This window comes from Terrapene carolina, unplaced genomic scaffold (genome assembly GCF_002925995.2).
Source record: "Terrapene carolina triunguis isolate 2854851 unplaced genomic scaffold, T_m_triunguis-2.0 Scaffold97, whole genome shotgun sequence".
NCBI lineage: Eukaryota > Metazoa > Chordata > Testudines > Emydidae > Terrapene > Terrapene triunguis.
The window spans coordinates 5559805-5576287 of record NW_020664448.1 but is presented as its reverse complement, the minus strand read 5'-3'; the positions used below and the strand labels follow the sequence as shown (position 1 = coordinate 5576287).

At 44.9% G+C, this 16483-nt stretch overlaps 1 protein-coding gene across 3 annotated transcripts in view; it reads left to right on the top strand.

The window, feature by feature from the left end:
- The window catches only part of TENM4 (teneurin transmembrane protein 4), a 419617-nt gene that overhangs the window by 368605 nt on the left and 34529 nt on the right, over positions 1-16483 (top strand). For all 3 annotated transcript variants that reach the window (XM_024200637.2, XM_029911562.1, XM_029911563.1), the window contains 2 exons: positions 4611-4765; positions 8563-9440. In XM_024200637.2, coding sequence (XP_024056405.2) covers positions 4611-4765; positions 8563-9440 — 1033 coding nt within the window. The remainder of the gene's footprint in view (positions 1-4610; positions 4766-8562; positions 9441-16483) is intronic.

Genomic DNA, 16483 nt, shown 5'->3' with positions numbered 1-16483 from the left:
TATAGGTTTCTTCTGAACCTAACTAACTTGTATTCGGGTTGTGAGGATTAGAGGAGATCCCGTTCCTTTACATCTTCTCTGCCATCAGACGAGGATCTCCATTCAGCATCGTATGTACTGAGCTGTGCACCATGAGCTGCCGCATTCATTTCACATGATCTTATTGGGATTTTTTGTTAATAGGTGCCCAGGTGTAGGGTAACTACTTTTATCTGTTCCTACTCTCTGGTGTCAGTTCGCCCTGCAGCTTCGTGCTGTCCTGTCATCAGGCCACGAGGCCCTGACGTTACAAAAGAAATGCCCTCATGACACAGCGTTCCACCAGCATAACGCATTATCATGACACTTCAATGGCACTGCAAGCCCTGCTTGCTAAAGGATGTTGACCACCCCAGAGGAGCTGGGGTGATTTCACATTTGGCAGCCCAGATCTTAAAATTCTGAGGTGCCGTACTGCAGTCCTTACTCAGGTAACTTCAATGGGAATCTCATCTGATTAAGGTATCTGCACACCTGGGTTTTTGATTTGCAGGCCAACCATCTTTAATTCTAATTGTGTTGCTGTAGGTAAACGAGAGACGGCTTGTGCCAATGCAGCCTACATTTCAGAGGCCTTCGGTTCAGCTCTGGAGATTTCCATTACTTGCATCTGAAGAAGTGAGGTTCTTACCCACGAAAGCTTATGCTCCCAATACTTCTGTTAGTCTTAAAGGTGCCACAGGACCCTCTGTTGCTTTTTACAGATTCAGACTAACACGGCTACCTCTCTGATACTAGCCTCAGCTGTGCCTACTGTAAGTAGCCTGCCCAAAAGATGGAACTTCCTGTAATTAACTCCCCAAAAGGGTCCCCTTCCAGAGAGGAAAAATGAAAATTCCTTTAAGAGTTGAAGTGGTAAATTAAGCCCGAGAATAGCCCTGACCACTGTAATCTGCTACACAGTAACCATCAGCTACTTCTCTCCCTCCAAACTGAAAACTACCCGTTTCAAAGGCATCGGTCTAAAGGAGGGTGGAGCTCCTCATTATGAGAACAGCAGAAAGTTTAATTCCAAGAAGAGCAAGTAAAGTGACCTAGTGTGGAATATACACCATACGAAGAGAGGCTGATGGCACTTATTTAATGCCTGTATCCCATCTCCTGGGTTTGATCTGTGGTGAGTTCACTGGGCAATGAGGGGAAGCTGAGAGGGCTCTAAACAGCCTTCCTTTCTCCCCTGCCAGCCTCCAGCCTAAAGAGCAGCTGGACAGTCCACTAGGGACCATTCTGTTGGCCCACGATAACCAGAGGCCCTGCACTGCCCTCATACACAGCCTGCATGGAGAGCAGGATGGAGCAGGTGACATAATAGCAGCATTAGGATTTCCCTACATCAGGAATCCCCATCTACTCCTTTAGGGCAGCTTTAAGCCAGCAGGGAAAAGGGGACTCAGGCTAAACCAAAGGATCAGGTCCTTTTCTTCCTTTGTCTATACCACTGAATTTTCTTTCCCTGTTACTATTTAACTAGACAAGTATAACGTTTAACTCACTAAAGCATTTGGGGTTACCATTTTTAGGAAAGATACTTTGCAAAATAAAGTAGTATTGTGTTGGTGGTTAGAACTGAACCCTGGAAGCAAATATACACATGGCCTGATTTTGCTGTAGCTGGCTAATCAGCCCAGACTGCATTACCCAGACATCAGACCCAAGTGTCGACCGCTGTGAAGAGCTGTCAGCATACTTGGCTGATAAGCTCAACTGAAAACATATGGAACTAACTAGGAAAGAAAATTCCAGTCCTGACCAAATTGTATTATCCACCCCCCACCCCTGACTGAGCTTGTACCCATCACATATGCTGAAGCTCAAGAAGCTCTGAAAAATATTAAAGCCCCAAGCTTTGAAATGGGTCCCAGCCCCTCTTGGCTGATAAAAACCAGTGAAGAACTAAGCTCACTACTAATGGAAATAGTTGATGGCCTTCTTCAGAGATGCATACCTACTAAACCCTTTGAAAAGCGCAGTACCATCCCAAGTCCAACCACCTATTCCTGGGCAATATAACTGAGAAAATAGTAACCACCAAGCTCTAATGGCATGTGACCTCCTGGTTGGCTCACAATCAGGGTTCAGACCACGGCACAGTACAGAAACTGTTCTAGTGGCATTAAAAGACAACCTCCTTAAGTCCATGGGAAAGGCAAGATCTCTATGCTCATATTACTGGACCTCTCTGCAGCCTTTGACACAGTGGGGCACAAGCTACTGCCAACCCATCTACGTGACATAGCAGGAGTAGATGGCCCAGCACTACAGTAGTTTCAATCATTCTTCTGCCGCAGAACTCAGAGGGTAGTGTTAGGTATCTGCTCCTTCTCTCCAAAGGTCCTCACCTGCAGATTCCCACAAGTATCTGTAATGTACGTGTCCCAGACTGGTGGGTGAGCTAGTGAGATGCCAAGGACTTAGCTGCCAACAGTATGCCAGTATTATTCCACTAGATATCTCATTCTAAACCAATGCAACCACTGTCACTGCTAAAACATCAGAATGCGGCCAAGAAATCCAACTCCTGGTTAAAGAATGGCTGGCTCAAGCTGAACCCAAGCAAGACCAAAGTGATGCTAGTCGGAAAGGGGACACACTTCAAAGAACTGGCCAAGATGTTGTCTCCACCTTTCATTAAAGGTGTACAGCCCCCTTCATCAAAGTATTGCGAAGCCTCAGCGTCCTGTTTTGCTCCTCACTAAGCTTGTATGACCAGGTAGCATCAGTATCTAAAAATGCCCTTTTTCACTTCCAGCTCACTATGAATCTTTGTCCCGTAAGCACAGATGAGGACCTGGACACAGTGATCAATGCATTCATGTCCTCCAGACTGAATTACTGTAATTCACTGTATTTGAAGTTGAATGTGAAGATGATGCCCAGACTTCAGCTGATACGGGATGCGGCTGCACGCCTTCTCCATGGTTTAGGTCACCATGAGCTCATCAGGCCCATGCACCAGTGTCAGGCCCAGTCAGCTTCTGATGTCAGTTTAAGGCTTTGGTCCTAATCTTCAAAGCAATTAATGGCTCAAGCCGCAGCTACATCAAAGACTGAATTTCAAAGTATAGTTGCACTCCTCTGGGGCAGTGCACATCACAAAGCCTGGGACAAAGCATGTGGAAGCTGAGGACAAAGCGTTCTCAGCCAGGGGATCTGGTTATTAATCGTACTCCCAGAGGAGATCAGGGGAGCCGAGAGTCTGACTGTCTATAGGAAATGCTGCAAAACCTTCCTCTTCAAAAAAGGCCTTTTGAGCAATAGAGTGACATTCACATCATTGTTACCTTCTCCTATCCAAAGAAACCCGAACCCAAAATACGAAATTAATAGACTCTAAAAGATGGAAAAACCCTTCCCCAAGCATAGTTTTAACCTGAAAAGGGAGACCTGTCAGATACTCCATGAAGTCCACCATGGACTTTCAATATTGCCATTCATTTTATATTGAAGGGGCTAAGGTATTACAGTGATGGGCAGCTGTATAAAACACTAAGATTGAGAATTCCATTAACTTCTACTCTTGATTTATACCAATATGAAAGAGAGGTGAATGTGGTCCTTGATTTCTGTTCCGGGCTTTGCCAGTGACTCACTGTGCGACCTTGTGAGAGTCACTTTATCTCTCATTTTTCCCATCTGCAAAATGAAGATGATCATGCCTAGCCCAAAAGGGTGCTGTGAGGTCTAATTTGTAAGTATAAAGCCCTATGAGAGCCTCTTATGACAGGGGCTTTAGAAATGCAGAGTACAGATAGCCTGGGAAAAAGAGAATTAAGGGAGGTTGTGTAAACAGGGCAAGTGCTTGAGAAGTGATGCTAGAAGGGGCCTGAGGGTGGTTAAAGGTGGAGCAGCGGTCTGAAGCTAAAGATGGAAAAGTTCAAATCAGACATTTAGAATGTGTCTTATGAGAAAGGGGAATGAGACAATGAAATAAGTGGTCTACATGTGTTCACAGAAAGGTTAGTTAAAATGCTGTGGGATTAATATATGGAAAAGCTCTCTTTTTCTTTCAGCAATTCATTGAAAATCCCGTACTACGTTCAAAGAATGGACAGTGATTCCTAAATAAAATTGTAGGGCCTAGTTCTCTGCTGCAGTTAGTTGCTACTGACTTCAGTGGAGTAGTGCCAGGTTTCATTGGCCCACTGGTTGGCCAAATCAAGTATAATTAACTTTTATTCCATTAAATAAATTTCTCCCAGCGTCCTCATTCACTTAGGCCCTGAACTCCTTTCACTCCGGTGGGAGTTGGCACAAGCCTTTAGACATCATCATTTATAAAAAGGCATATGCAGGGCCGGCGCAACCCATTAGGCAAACTAGGCGGTCGCCTAGGGCGCTACAATTTGGGAGGCGGCGACCGCGGCAGTATTTCGGCGGCGGGACCTTCCGCTGCCTCTTTGGGGGGCGGCATTACGGGGCGGGACCTTCCGCCGCCTAGGGCAGCAGAAAAGCTGGTGGCGCTCCTGGGCATATGTCGAGCAATGCTAAAAAACATTTGTTGCCTCAGCAAGGTATTTTGTTATCCTCTGGTGACCTTTCATTTGTGTTTTCCGTGCTCTTCTCCTTCCTAGGCATCACTGTGGACAAGTTTGGGTTGATTTACTTTGTAGACGGCACCATGATCAGACGTATTGACCAGAATGGGATTATCTCAACTATGCTGGGCTCCAATGACTTGACATCTGCCAGGCCTCTCAGCTGTGACTCTGCCATGGACATTTCTCAGGTACCAAAACTTGTATCAAATCAAAAGACCAGGCCAGTTTTACTCTTGCTCTCCTATAACGACTAGGGGCAGGCTTGCTTTTTTGTCACTAGATAATTTGGCACAGCACAGTTTTAGGACTGAATCAAATTAACATCTGGGAAATAGTGATAGGATGCTGTGGTGCCAAAATTAGCATCAGCTGGAAAACAAGTATCTTGAATTGCATCAAATTGCAAATTGGTTGCCGCTATCGTCATCCTGGGCTTTTAAGTCCTGCTGGTTAAAGGCAAAAAACCCAAAAAGTTCTGTGTTTGATTATTTCTTTATTTGTGGTTGGGACAGTAGGCAAACCTGTTACTGGCCAGGACTCAATTTTCTGGGGTGCTGCCCATCCCATCAAATAATGCCAGTTTGGAGGTACAGTCATTTAAAACCTTTTTTGCCATTTATTATTGGATGGCCGGAGGAGTGTCACCCCGTTCTGCAAAAATACAAATCCTAGCTGGTGGGCTAAGTACTGTTATTCAGCCACAATGGATATCAATGGGGTTTCCCTTTTGTAACTACCTACATAATTTTCATGCTCCCATATGGAATCTATTCTTCATGTTTTCCCCCCTAATTTGAAAAGATTACTCTTGCTTCTTTGTAGCAGGTTCCCACTGTCCGCAATTCATGAAAAGCTAAAATTACAAGTTTAAAAGCTCTCATGCCTCATATAGAGGTAAATTTTGATGGTTAAAGGCCATCTTGCAGCATAATGGCCCCCATCTCACAAGTATATTCCTTTCTTTAACGGGATCTTAGTGCCAATCAGAGGAAGTTTATTGTGGACCAGGCTTTTTAAAAATATATTTTCAGCTCGCTTATAGCTTTTATATAATAATGTCCTCTTTAAACAGTTCTGAGATGGGTTCAAAATATGCCATCTGCATCCCCCGTCTCCCCATCCTTTAAAGTGAAAGGAGCTGTTCTCAGATAGTTCTGAGACAGACAGACACAACAGACAAATTTTAAAAAAAACTCAGCTTGGGGAACTATCTTTTCATCATTTATAGTGACTAGAAAAGTCTCAGCAGTCAGGCCCCTGAGGCACTGCGAGACCAGAGGGCATGAAATATTTAGCTGCCAACATTGACAAGAAATGGGTTTTAAGGAACTGAAAATTCCCTTGTCAGTTCTGAGTAAACTCTGCTCTTGATGCTAACTCAAGGCTGCAGTGGAGCAATGCTCTAAAGACTATATGGGAATGTATGGAGACATGCATTATTGAAGGGAAAACCACAGGCTATAATGTTGTACCACAGGAAGGGTTAAAGTAGGCCAGGAGCCAAGAAAAGATGGGGATTTTTGAGAGTGGAGCAGAGGGAGACTAGCTGGCACTTAGCTCGCTGTGTCTAGCACTGAGACTCATGCCTCACAAACTAGGGTGTTAGAAGTCACAAGACCAACCTGTGTTGTAACTGGTACCCTTTAATAAATAAGTGTAGGAAGAGTTTGAACATGATTGAAGGATCAAAACCAGACCATATGTTCGATGCTCTCTAGCAGTGACATGCGGCCAGTGGCTCGAGAGCCATGTGGGGCTCTTGGGGTGTCTGTGGATCTGACAGGAGCTCCTCTGACGCTGCTTGGTCTCATACAAAGGCAGCAGTGAGAGTGAGTTCTCTAGGCCTCAGTCTACTGGGGACCCCTTCACATCCTTCCAAAGAGCTAGAGAAGGTGGGGACAAGGAGAAACAGCAGCCAGGGATAAGGTGGCAGAAAGAGGAGATGTATCAGAGTGGCAGAGGGGCGCCCTAACATTGCACTGCAGTGTGTGTGCCATGATATGTGTCATTGTAAAGTCACAACAGCGCAACATTACCCCAGTGTACAGGGGAAGGAAGCGGCATAACAGGAGCAGGGAGGGGATGAGCATCTCTGCTCTGCAAATTTTAAATTGGCATATGATCCCTTAGGGACTACAATCAGCTGTCATATGTTGTAGCAACCTAACGGGTAACTCAAACTTACACCAGGGCCAGGGCTGGTGCTGCTGCAGCTTGGGGAATCAGGGAACTGGACCCTAGAAACTTTCACTATGACTAGGACTATCACTATGAGAGATCTTTTAAGAACGGTTGGCCAAAAAACTGTTTAAAAGCCTGCCCTGGAGAGATTCTACCAATGTGATATATGCCATCATGTGCCAGCAGTGCCCCTCTGCTATGTACATTGGCCAAACCAGACAGTCTCTACGCAAAAGAATAAATGGACACAAATCAGACGTCATAACATTCAAAAACCAGCTGGAGAACACTTCAATCTCCCTGGTCACTCAATTACAGACCTAAAAGTGGCAATACTACAACAAAAAAACTTCAAAAACAGACTCCATCAAGAAACTGCTGAATTGGAATTAATTTGCAAACTAGACACCATTAAATTAGGCTTGAATAAAGACTGGGAGTGGATGGGTCATTAGACAAAGTAGAACTATTCCCCCTACTGTTACTCACACCTTCTTGTCAATTGTTGGAAATGGGTCATCCTGATTATCACTACAAAAGTTGTTTTTTCTCCTGCTGACAATAGGCCACCTTAACTGATTACACTCGTTATAGTGGGTATGGCAACACCCATTTTTTCATGTTCTCTGTGTGTGTATATATATCTCTTCCTACTGTATTTTCCACTGCATGCATCTGATGAAGTGAGTTTTAGCCCACGAGCTAAAGCTTATGCTTAAATAAATTTGTTAGTCTCTAAGGTATCACAAGTACTCCTCATTCTTTTTAAGGTGACCAAAACATCCTCCAGACAGACCTGCTCTCCATCCCTCCCACTGCAAAATCACACATGCTGCGGGAGACCCTCTTAAAATTATTTGGCTCCCTTCAGCTCAATGTCGAACCACTTCTTTTTATATGAAACAAAATAAAATTATCTCAAAGTGTATTTCTACGGCTCTTATTAACACTGAAATGTCTTGGAATATAAAAGAATGCCAAATTATATTGAAATTTTCATGTTAGAGCTACGTTACCCACGTAGAGGTAAAATTCTCTTAGGTTTGGCATTATTCTTAGCAAATCAAACAGTATCCTCAATTGAGAGGCAATATGTTCCATGGTTAGAGCAGGAAATTGGGATCCCAGACTCTCACCTCTACTCCTGACTCACTGTGGCTTTAACCGCTCTCTGCCTCAGTTTACCCATATACAAAATGAGTTGGTAAAGCATTATTATTACTTAAACTTGGTCTTCCATAATGCTTAATGCCATGAAAAAACACTGTGAAGCAAGCATTTGATTTCATGCAGTGAAATAAATAAACTGAATTGATTGAGAATTCATATTTATCCATGGTTTCAGGACCAATGCCTGGATCCCAAGGCCTGTACTAAGTTTTCAAAAAGATGTTCATAGCTTGCATGCACAAAATATGCAGTTACAACACAGCACGTTTAGTAGCACAAACAGCTACCCATGTTGTCTACAAGCCTGTGTAGCTTGCACATGCAATTTAGGCACCTCTTCTGGAACACTTAGATTGTAATCTGTTTAGAGTAGGGGCCATCTTTCTGTTATCTGATTGTACACCACCTCGCACAATGGCGCTTGGGGACCTTGATGTGCTCCCACAATACAAATAAATATTTATTTAGTTCTCTCTCTTATTTCTCTTTTTAATCACATGCCAAACACACTACGCACCTAGCTATTGGATGGATGAGTGGAAGCTTTTAGAGATTTGATTGATAAGGCTTATTTTGGGAAGTAAATAGAAAAAATAGACATTTTAACAGTTTCTTTGTGTTGTTCCATTGTTAGGTTCGTCTAGAGTGGCCCACAGATCTGGCAGTCAACCCGATGGATAATTCCCTGTATGTCCTCGATAATAACGTTGTGTTGCAGATCTCTGAAAATCACCAAGTGCGCATTGTGGCCGGGAGGCCTATGCACTGCCAGGTCCCAGGCATTGATCACTTCCTCCTCAGCAAAGTGGCAATACATGCAACTTTGGAATCTGCCACGGCTTTGGCCGTCTCCCATAACGGGGTCCTGTATATCGCTGAGACCGACGAGAAGAAGATCAACCGCATCAGGCAGGTCACCACCAATGGGGAAATCTCCCTTGTTGCTGGTGCACCAAGCAGCTGTGACTGCAAAAATGATGCCAACTGTGACTGCTTCTCTGGGGATGATGGCTATGCAAAGGATGCCAAGCTCAATGCCCCTTCCTCCCTAGCAGTGTGCGCAGATGGGGAGTTGTATGTTGCTGACCTTGGAAACATCCGAATCCGCTTTATTCGGAAAAACAAGCCATACCTCAACACACAGAACTTATATGAGTTGTCCTCTCCTATAGACCAGGAACTCTACTTGTTTGACACCAGCGGTAAACACCTTTATACCCAGAGCCTACCCACTGGAGATTACCTTTACAATTTTACCTACACCGGAGATGGAGACATAACCTTGATCACTGATAACAATGGTAACTTAGTCAATGTCCGGAGAGATTCCACTGGGATGCCACTCTGGCTGGTGGTGCCAGATGGCCAGGTCTACTGGGTGACAATTGGCACCAACAGCGCTCTCAAGAGCGTGACAGCACAAGGGCATGAAGTGGGTATGATGACATACCATGGCAACTCTGGTCTTCTTGCCACCAAGACCAATGAAAATGGATGGACAACATTTTATGAGTAAGTGCTGCTAGGATAATATGCCTTTGGCACCATTTTGTATTCCATGTAATGTTAATGGAATAAAATTCACTGGATGAAATTCACCCCAGTGTAGAATGGCCGAAGAGCAAAGCATCAGGTCCCACGTAAGCTCTTAGTATAGGATTTAAGTGGTATATAGTGTGGACTGAACTCTCTGCACTGAGGGAATTTTACCTATAGATTTAGGCTGAGATATTCAAAGCTACTTAAAGGATGGGGATGCCCAATTCCCGTTAATTTTAGTTGGAACTAGAAAGTTAAGCTGGATATCGGAAAATCTTACTGAGCTTTGAAAATCTCAGTCTGGGGTTTGGGAAAGATCCAAAGTAGTTTCCAGGCTCGCAGAGGAGCAGGATCAGCTGACCCCACCAAGTACAGGGGAAAACCCGCACACCCCAGCAGGACTGAAACGAACACCCTCTATAGCCCAGAACAGGAGTACTATAGAAACTCAGCCAAGAGGAGCTGACTGGCTGCCCCTGCCAGCCTGAGCTGACTCTGTGCAACGTTCTGTCTGACCAAAGGGGGCACAGATGCATTAACACAGCAGCTCCCACTAGGGCTCCTAGGTGTGATGTTGGATGATGATGATGATAATAATAAGAGTTCTTAAGTCTCTATTGAGGGGTCTGTAGGGAATCACGGCTCACCCACTCCACTGGGTTCCAGCTCAGGGTCCTTAAACCAGACAGGCAGAATCAATCCTCCACCAACTCCTCCTGCTGTGCCCTGAGCTCCTTCCTACCTCCCTGGGCTCTGTAGGCTTCTCCAGCCTGTAGATCTGGTCGTCCCTTCTCTGCGGTGTTGTCTCTGGGCATCTTCTCACCAGCTGGCTGGCAGGACTTTACATCTCCAGCCTGCTTGCTCCTCTTCAAGGCCCCACTCCCCTCTGCTTCTCAGCTCTTTTTTTCTCCTAGCGGCTATGAGGCTGCCAATCAGCGCTGGCTGGTACTTGCTGCATTAACTGCTTGGTTGTCAGGCCAGCATGGGTCTGTAACCCCCAGTGATACCTAGTCATGGACCAGGACCCCAGGTGCTAGGTGCTGTACAAACACAGAACAAAAAGAAACTCCGTGTCCCAAAGAGCTGACAATCTTAAGTATAAGACAAGAGACAACAGATGGGGACAGACAGAAAGGAAGCTAGTATCAGGGGGTAGCCGTGTTAGTCTGTATCTACAAAAACAACAAGGAGTCTGGTGGCACCTTAAAGACTAACAGTTTTATTTGGGCATAAGCTTTCGTGGGTAAAAACCTGACTTCTTCGGATGCATCACAGTGAGACAATATTGGTCAGGCTGGTACGTGGTGTCTCAGCTCACCAGCAGGCCGACTGTTAGTAAGTTATTTGTAGGCTTCATGGCAAAGGAGAGTTTTAAGGAGGGATCTGAAGGACGATAATGAGTTACTGTGCGGATGGGTACGGGAGCTTCTCCCACGTATTGAGGGGCAGCATGGGAGAAAGCATTAATATGCTTATTTGAATATTTTCCAAGTGGGCAAAGGAATCTGACAGTCTCTTGTTCACTCCCCTGCCAGAGCTCCTACTATATGTGCTCCAGTGTTTTGTCCAATCTAGTTTTATATGGCTCAGGGTGTAGGACTGACACCACTCCCCTAGGAAGACAATTCCACAGTCATTAGATTATAATGTCACTATTATTGTTATTGGTATGCTTTGTTACGTGCCAGCCATGTGCTCAGTGCTTTATGGGACACTCCCTGTCCCAGGGGACTCACAGGCATAGAGAAGACAGGATATGCTGGGAAGCCCAAGGCAAGGATGGTTTGGGGCGGGTGTTTGGTTTAGTTTAGATAGTGCATCTCTAGCAGGTAATGGGAGAAAGGTTGGTGACTTGGTATAGAAACCTGAATGGAATTGAATGTATGTGCAGGATAAGGCTGAAACAGAGATTTAGAGAGAGAAAGAACAAAGAATAAATGGCCAGATTGGCGTGTGCTTCACTGCAGCTTTTACACTTCATTGCCCCTAATTTACCCCAGTTGTATCTCTATTGTCCCTACCTGAGTTAGACCCAGGATCATTTTGGCCCTTTTCATATTAACATGCTCCACACTCTTTTTTTTTTTTTTTTTTTTGCTTAATATTTAGTAATAATACCAAGGCCTTATATAGCACTTTTCATCAGTGGATCTCAAAGGGAAGTAAGTATCACTATCTCCCTTTTAAAGATGGGGAAACTGAGGCACGGAGAGGCAGTGACTTGCCACGCTTACCCAGCAGTGGGGCCAGGATTAGAACGCAGGTCTCCTGCATCCTGAGCTCTATGCCACACAGCCTCCTGTATTGCTTGTTCTGCCTTGAAAGGGGCTGGTGTAAAGCCTCTGCTAAATCAGCTGAGGGGTAATAGGTTAGTTAGGTTCTGTATTCCTCAATGAATCACAGTTCCTATCTCTCCACCTCCTATACCAGTGTTGCTGTCTGGGGAGCGGGTTAGCGTAACTAGTTCTCCTTTTTCTCTAGGAGTGGAAGCCCACTACCGCGTCGTAATATTGTGCTAAATCAAGGCACTATTTCCTCTCTCCACAGACACCAACGCTTATGTCTAGCCTAGGGGGTCAGGTGTGTTGGAGAGCCCAAGCTCCAGCCCGAGCCGCAGCGTCCATACTGCTATTCTTAGTGTGCTTGCTTAAGCCCCTCTAGCACAAGTCTATCTCCAGCGGCAAGGGAGACAAACCCTAAGAGGCCCTGCACTTGACAACAGAGCTAACCATGGAAAATTAAGCAAACGAAATGTTAGGATCATTAATGATCACATTTATCTCCACTTCCTCTATAGTTTTGGTCATAGACATAAATACAAGAGCAAATTTTTAAGTAAGAGGGGAAAAAAAGGCAAGCTGCTGTGTGGGTATATTCATGACAGTCCTCAGTTATTTCTTGTTATACAACTCAATGGGGAAGTTGTGAAACTTATTCTGGGCCAGATGCGTCCCTGGTGTAACTCTGGTCATTTCAGGGGAGTCACGTGATAGCTTTTAACCTTTTGTAGCTAAATGGAAACCAGGGTTGGCTAGAGGTTGGCACAGAGGAGTGGGAATCGGGATTGATCTGTGTTCCTGACTCAGCTACTGATTTGCCAGACTAAGGTGCACCAGAGTCTCTGTACATCACTGTGCTTGTATCAGGGCATGTTTCTCTAGTTTAGACAAATCCCATGTTCATTCATGATTGGAAAGTGCTTTGAGATCCTCAGATGTAAAACACCCTAGAAGTTGAAAGTAATTTAACTGCAAGTTACATAACACTCCCGGAGCCCCAGTGGACATTTCCGCATTATAGGCTTTACCTTTACTCCCATCAACAATTGCTGGCACAGGATGACATTAAATGATCACCCTATAAGAAAAGAGAAGAGGTCCAGTACTGAGCAGCAGATGGCAGTACGGAGCAGCAGGTGCATACTTGAGTGAAGGTGGAAAGGAACAGCAGGTAGGTGCCAGTGTGAGCATGTTGGGTACATGGTGCTGCTTCAAGGGGAAGTTTGAATGTGTCAGAACCTGGGGACAGCCACTAGGGTCACATCTTACCTTTGACTCAGGTGCAAAGATCAATGGTGAGAGAGGGTATGGCTGTATTGAACACTTCCAGCCACTCACCATGCATTTGTTTGCAAGTAGTTTTCTCCCTGTACCTGTTGCTAATATTGGGGCAAATCATGGCTCTTATGCCACAACGTGCCCAAGACACAGCTGAGTTGGTGCAGCACTAGTGTGTGGAGCAGGAGGCAGGTTGTGCGGATCTAGCATTGGAGGTCGGTCTGGAGCACGCCATGGAATCCAGCTCCCCAGGGACTCCCAGCAGATCCCGACTCAGACTGGGGAGCGGGAGGTCTACTGCAGCACCGAACGACTGGCTGTTCCTCCCCACACAGCAAGGGGAGAGGAGCTGTGCGGACTACTGTACTCAGGGACTGCAGAGCCGCTCCATAACCCTTGGGATGGGACTTAGCAGGAGGTTAGCCTGTTTTTTCACCCTTCTCTTCTTTGAGAGAGAAGCTCACTCCAGTGCAGCAAAAAGACCTATGCCCCTTTGAAGTTTATTGTGACTCTGACTGCCAAGCAACTGCATTAAATACTCACCTTCACGCTGAACCTTCGTCAGTAATAATCGATGGGAAAGGAAGCGAGTCCCGGGAACTGCATCAGGCTAAAAATCTCTCGCCGTCCATCTCCTCAAGCCAGAGAGAAGGGATGCTGTATAGTTTGTTGGGTTTTCTTTAGCTTGACCTGAAAGAATTGCTACCAGTCTGGACATAGCTTATTAGTCGTTTTTTTCAGAAACCAGAGCCTTGTTAAAAAACATTTTTATAAAGTCAGGACTGTAGTAATTATCTTGATTAGCTCATTGTGATGGTATCACTGTATGCTAAATAATTTAATTTCCCCCAGAGCCTAAGTCAACCCTTTCATGCATTATTTAGCCAATATAAGGCTTTTTAGTTCAAGTCTTTTGTCTGCTCAATTAGTTCTCAAGGTCACTTCCTCAGATGCAAACATAGGTGTTTACACATCACTGCAATTAATGCTTAGGATCAAATTGCCCAGAAACCCCAAACCCGTTTGTGCTGCTCACCTACAAGAGGTGACTCACAGACAGGGGGGAAAGTGTTCTTGAACCAGATCTTCAGATTGAAGTTAATGGAAATATGCCCATTTACATCAGCTGAGTTTTTGGCCTTTACGTTGTATGGGGATGATGTCTCATAAAGGACTAAAAGTGGCCAAGCCTCACACACGCTCTAAAGAGCAGCTTACAAAAGCATGTTGGATGAAATGCACAACAAGGCTGTGTGCTGGCCCTCTGCCCAGGAGTGAACTTCACCCTCCATGAATTAGCAAAAGCCACAACTCAATAATAACAACAGTAACTTTCTAGTTGTGGGTAGGTTTTTTTCCATTCACAGGGGCAGAGTTAAGGTTGTTTGCATGTTGGAAAGTGGAAATGCTTCCTTATATTAATGTGAATGAGTTTGGAGCCAAGGTTGAAGTTATAATTGCTTTCTGTTAACCTTCGCTTGTGATTTCCTTATTTGTTTAATGTTTGTTTTTGTGATGTGTATAATTGTGTGACTAGTTTTGAATTGCATGTGGCACCATTAATGATAAACAAACTAAGTCGTTTTGTGAGAAGTTATAGTAAAATTCTAGACAATTATAGAGATATATAACACTTCTCCTGTGCGCCAGAATAAGTTCAGTGGACATGTTCTGTGCCACGTGGACAGCAGTTCTGGGTACCTGGTACTAAAATATATATTCCTGGGGAATTCTGCACCACTCTGCACGTGCAGAATTCATGTCCCCCACAGATTTCTTTGCTTTCCTGCAAAAAATGACTTTCTGATGGGGAAGCAAAGGGAAGTCGCAAAAGCAGTCACTTGACTCTCCCCAACAGTGTGAGCATGTCGTTTCAGGTGCCCAGATCAGCCAGCAGAGAGGTAAATCACTGCAGGGGGGGGGCAGGGCTTGGGATCCCCCAGCCAGTGGCTCATATCCTGCACTGGCTCAGCAGCTAGCCCCTGCTGGGCTGGTGGCAGGGAGGACAGGAGATCCTTTTCCCCTGGAAGGAGCAGCTGAGGCCATCACTGGGTCAGACCCATTCCCAGAAACTTACTCCAGCTGCAGAAAGCTCCGTACTCCCTCCCCCCGCCCACTTCCTGCCCCCATCACTCCTCAACTGTGGGGGGAGGGATCATTGTACGGGGAATTGCTCCCCCCATCCACCCAACCCCCTGCCAAAGGGGGCGGGGCAAGCGTGTTCAGTTTTGTGCAATTAGAAAGTTGGCAACCCTAGCCTGGCATGAAGGGACAGGGCCCTGGGACCCTTGTGCTGTGTCAGGGTCAGGTGCAGTCTCACTGCTGAGTCCCTGTCCCGCGGTGTGGGCTACAGGGTGATCTCCCATCTCTGTGCAGGTAGTGACCTGTGCTCCCCACTGCCATGCTGGAGCCTCCACATTTACTTATTGACAAATAAAATGTACAGACTTTTAAAATATTGCGCACAGAATTTTTATTTTTTTGGTGTAGATTTTTTTTTTGGTGCAGAATTCCCTCAGGATTAAATATAGGGAGTTGTTAATGTCCTAAGAATAGTGAGAGCCCACAGTTCAAACACATCAAAGTTGTTTATTGTTTGAAGCCTGCATGATTTTAACATTCAGTGAGTAATATATATATTTTGGCTCCTCTTTTCTGTTGGCCGTTTGGGGAGCTGGCATGTACTACTAATAATAGGGTGGGATATATTGATTTTGTGTTCAGGCTGTTTTTAAGGAGCTGGTTAGCTTGCATGTATGTAAAATATATGGGTAGTTCAATAGGGTTTTTATATATTTAAAACTTTGTTAAATATTGTTTGGAAAGTTGTGAAGAGGCTAGACTTTGTGGAGTGTATAAACACACACAAAATATAGTTTGTGAGGTGCATTCAGAGTCTTTGGCACTAAATGTAACATTAGTATGGTTTATTTTTCCAACCTATTTGACTGCTAGTTGCAAAAGGCTGATGAAATGTGAAAAATCTAAGATGAGGAAGCCTCGGGAATCCTGGAACAAGTTGACTTTCTGAATAGACAGTACTTGTGACCCTGCTTTGATTCCCAGGGATCACGCTTCTATACGACAGTAATGTGATAAATGAAAGCTCTGAATGTTTACAAGCTAACAATTAGGCCTCGTAAGTACCAAATACCATTTTAATTCTGTGCATTGAACCTTAGCTAAATAAATTTCCAATTGGGGATGGATGGCAACAGCTTCCTTTGCCGGCCTAATAATTGTCACTGTAATTGTAAAAGCCGAGTCTTTGCAGTTGGTTTGAATAGGAGGCAGCAGCTGCATTCTCAGGTGGTGAATTCATTGCTCTGAGTGCTGCTGTGCTCATTCCCGTGTTTCAGAATTTTCTTAATTCTGGTGCTTTTGTAGCATTTGGAGAACACAAAAAGTCTTAGGTTGTGATGAAAACTGGGCCACCTCTAAATCCTTAGATTGTCGAAA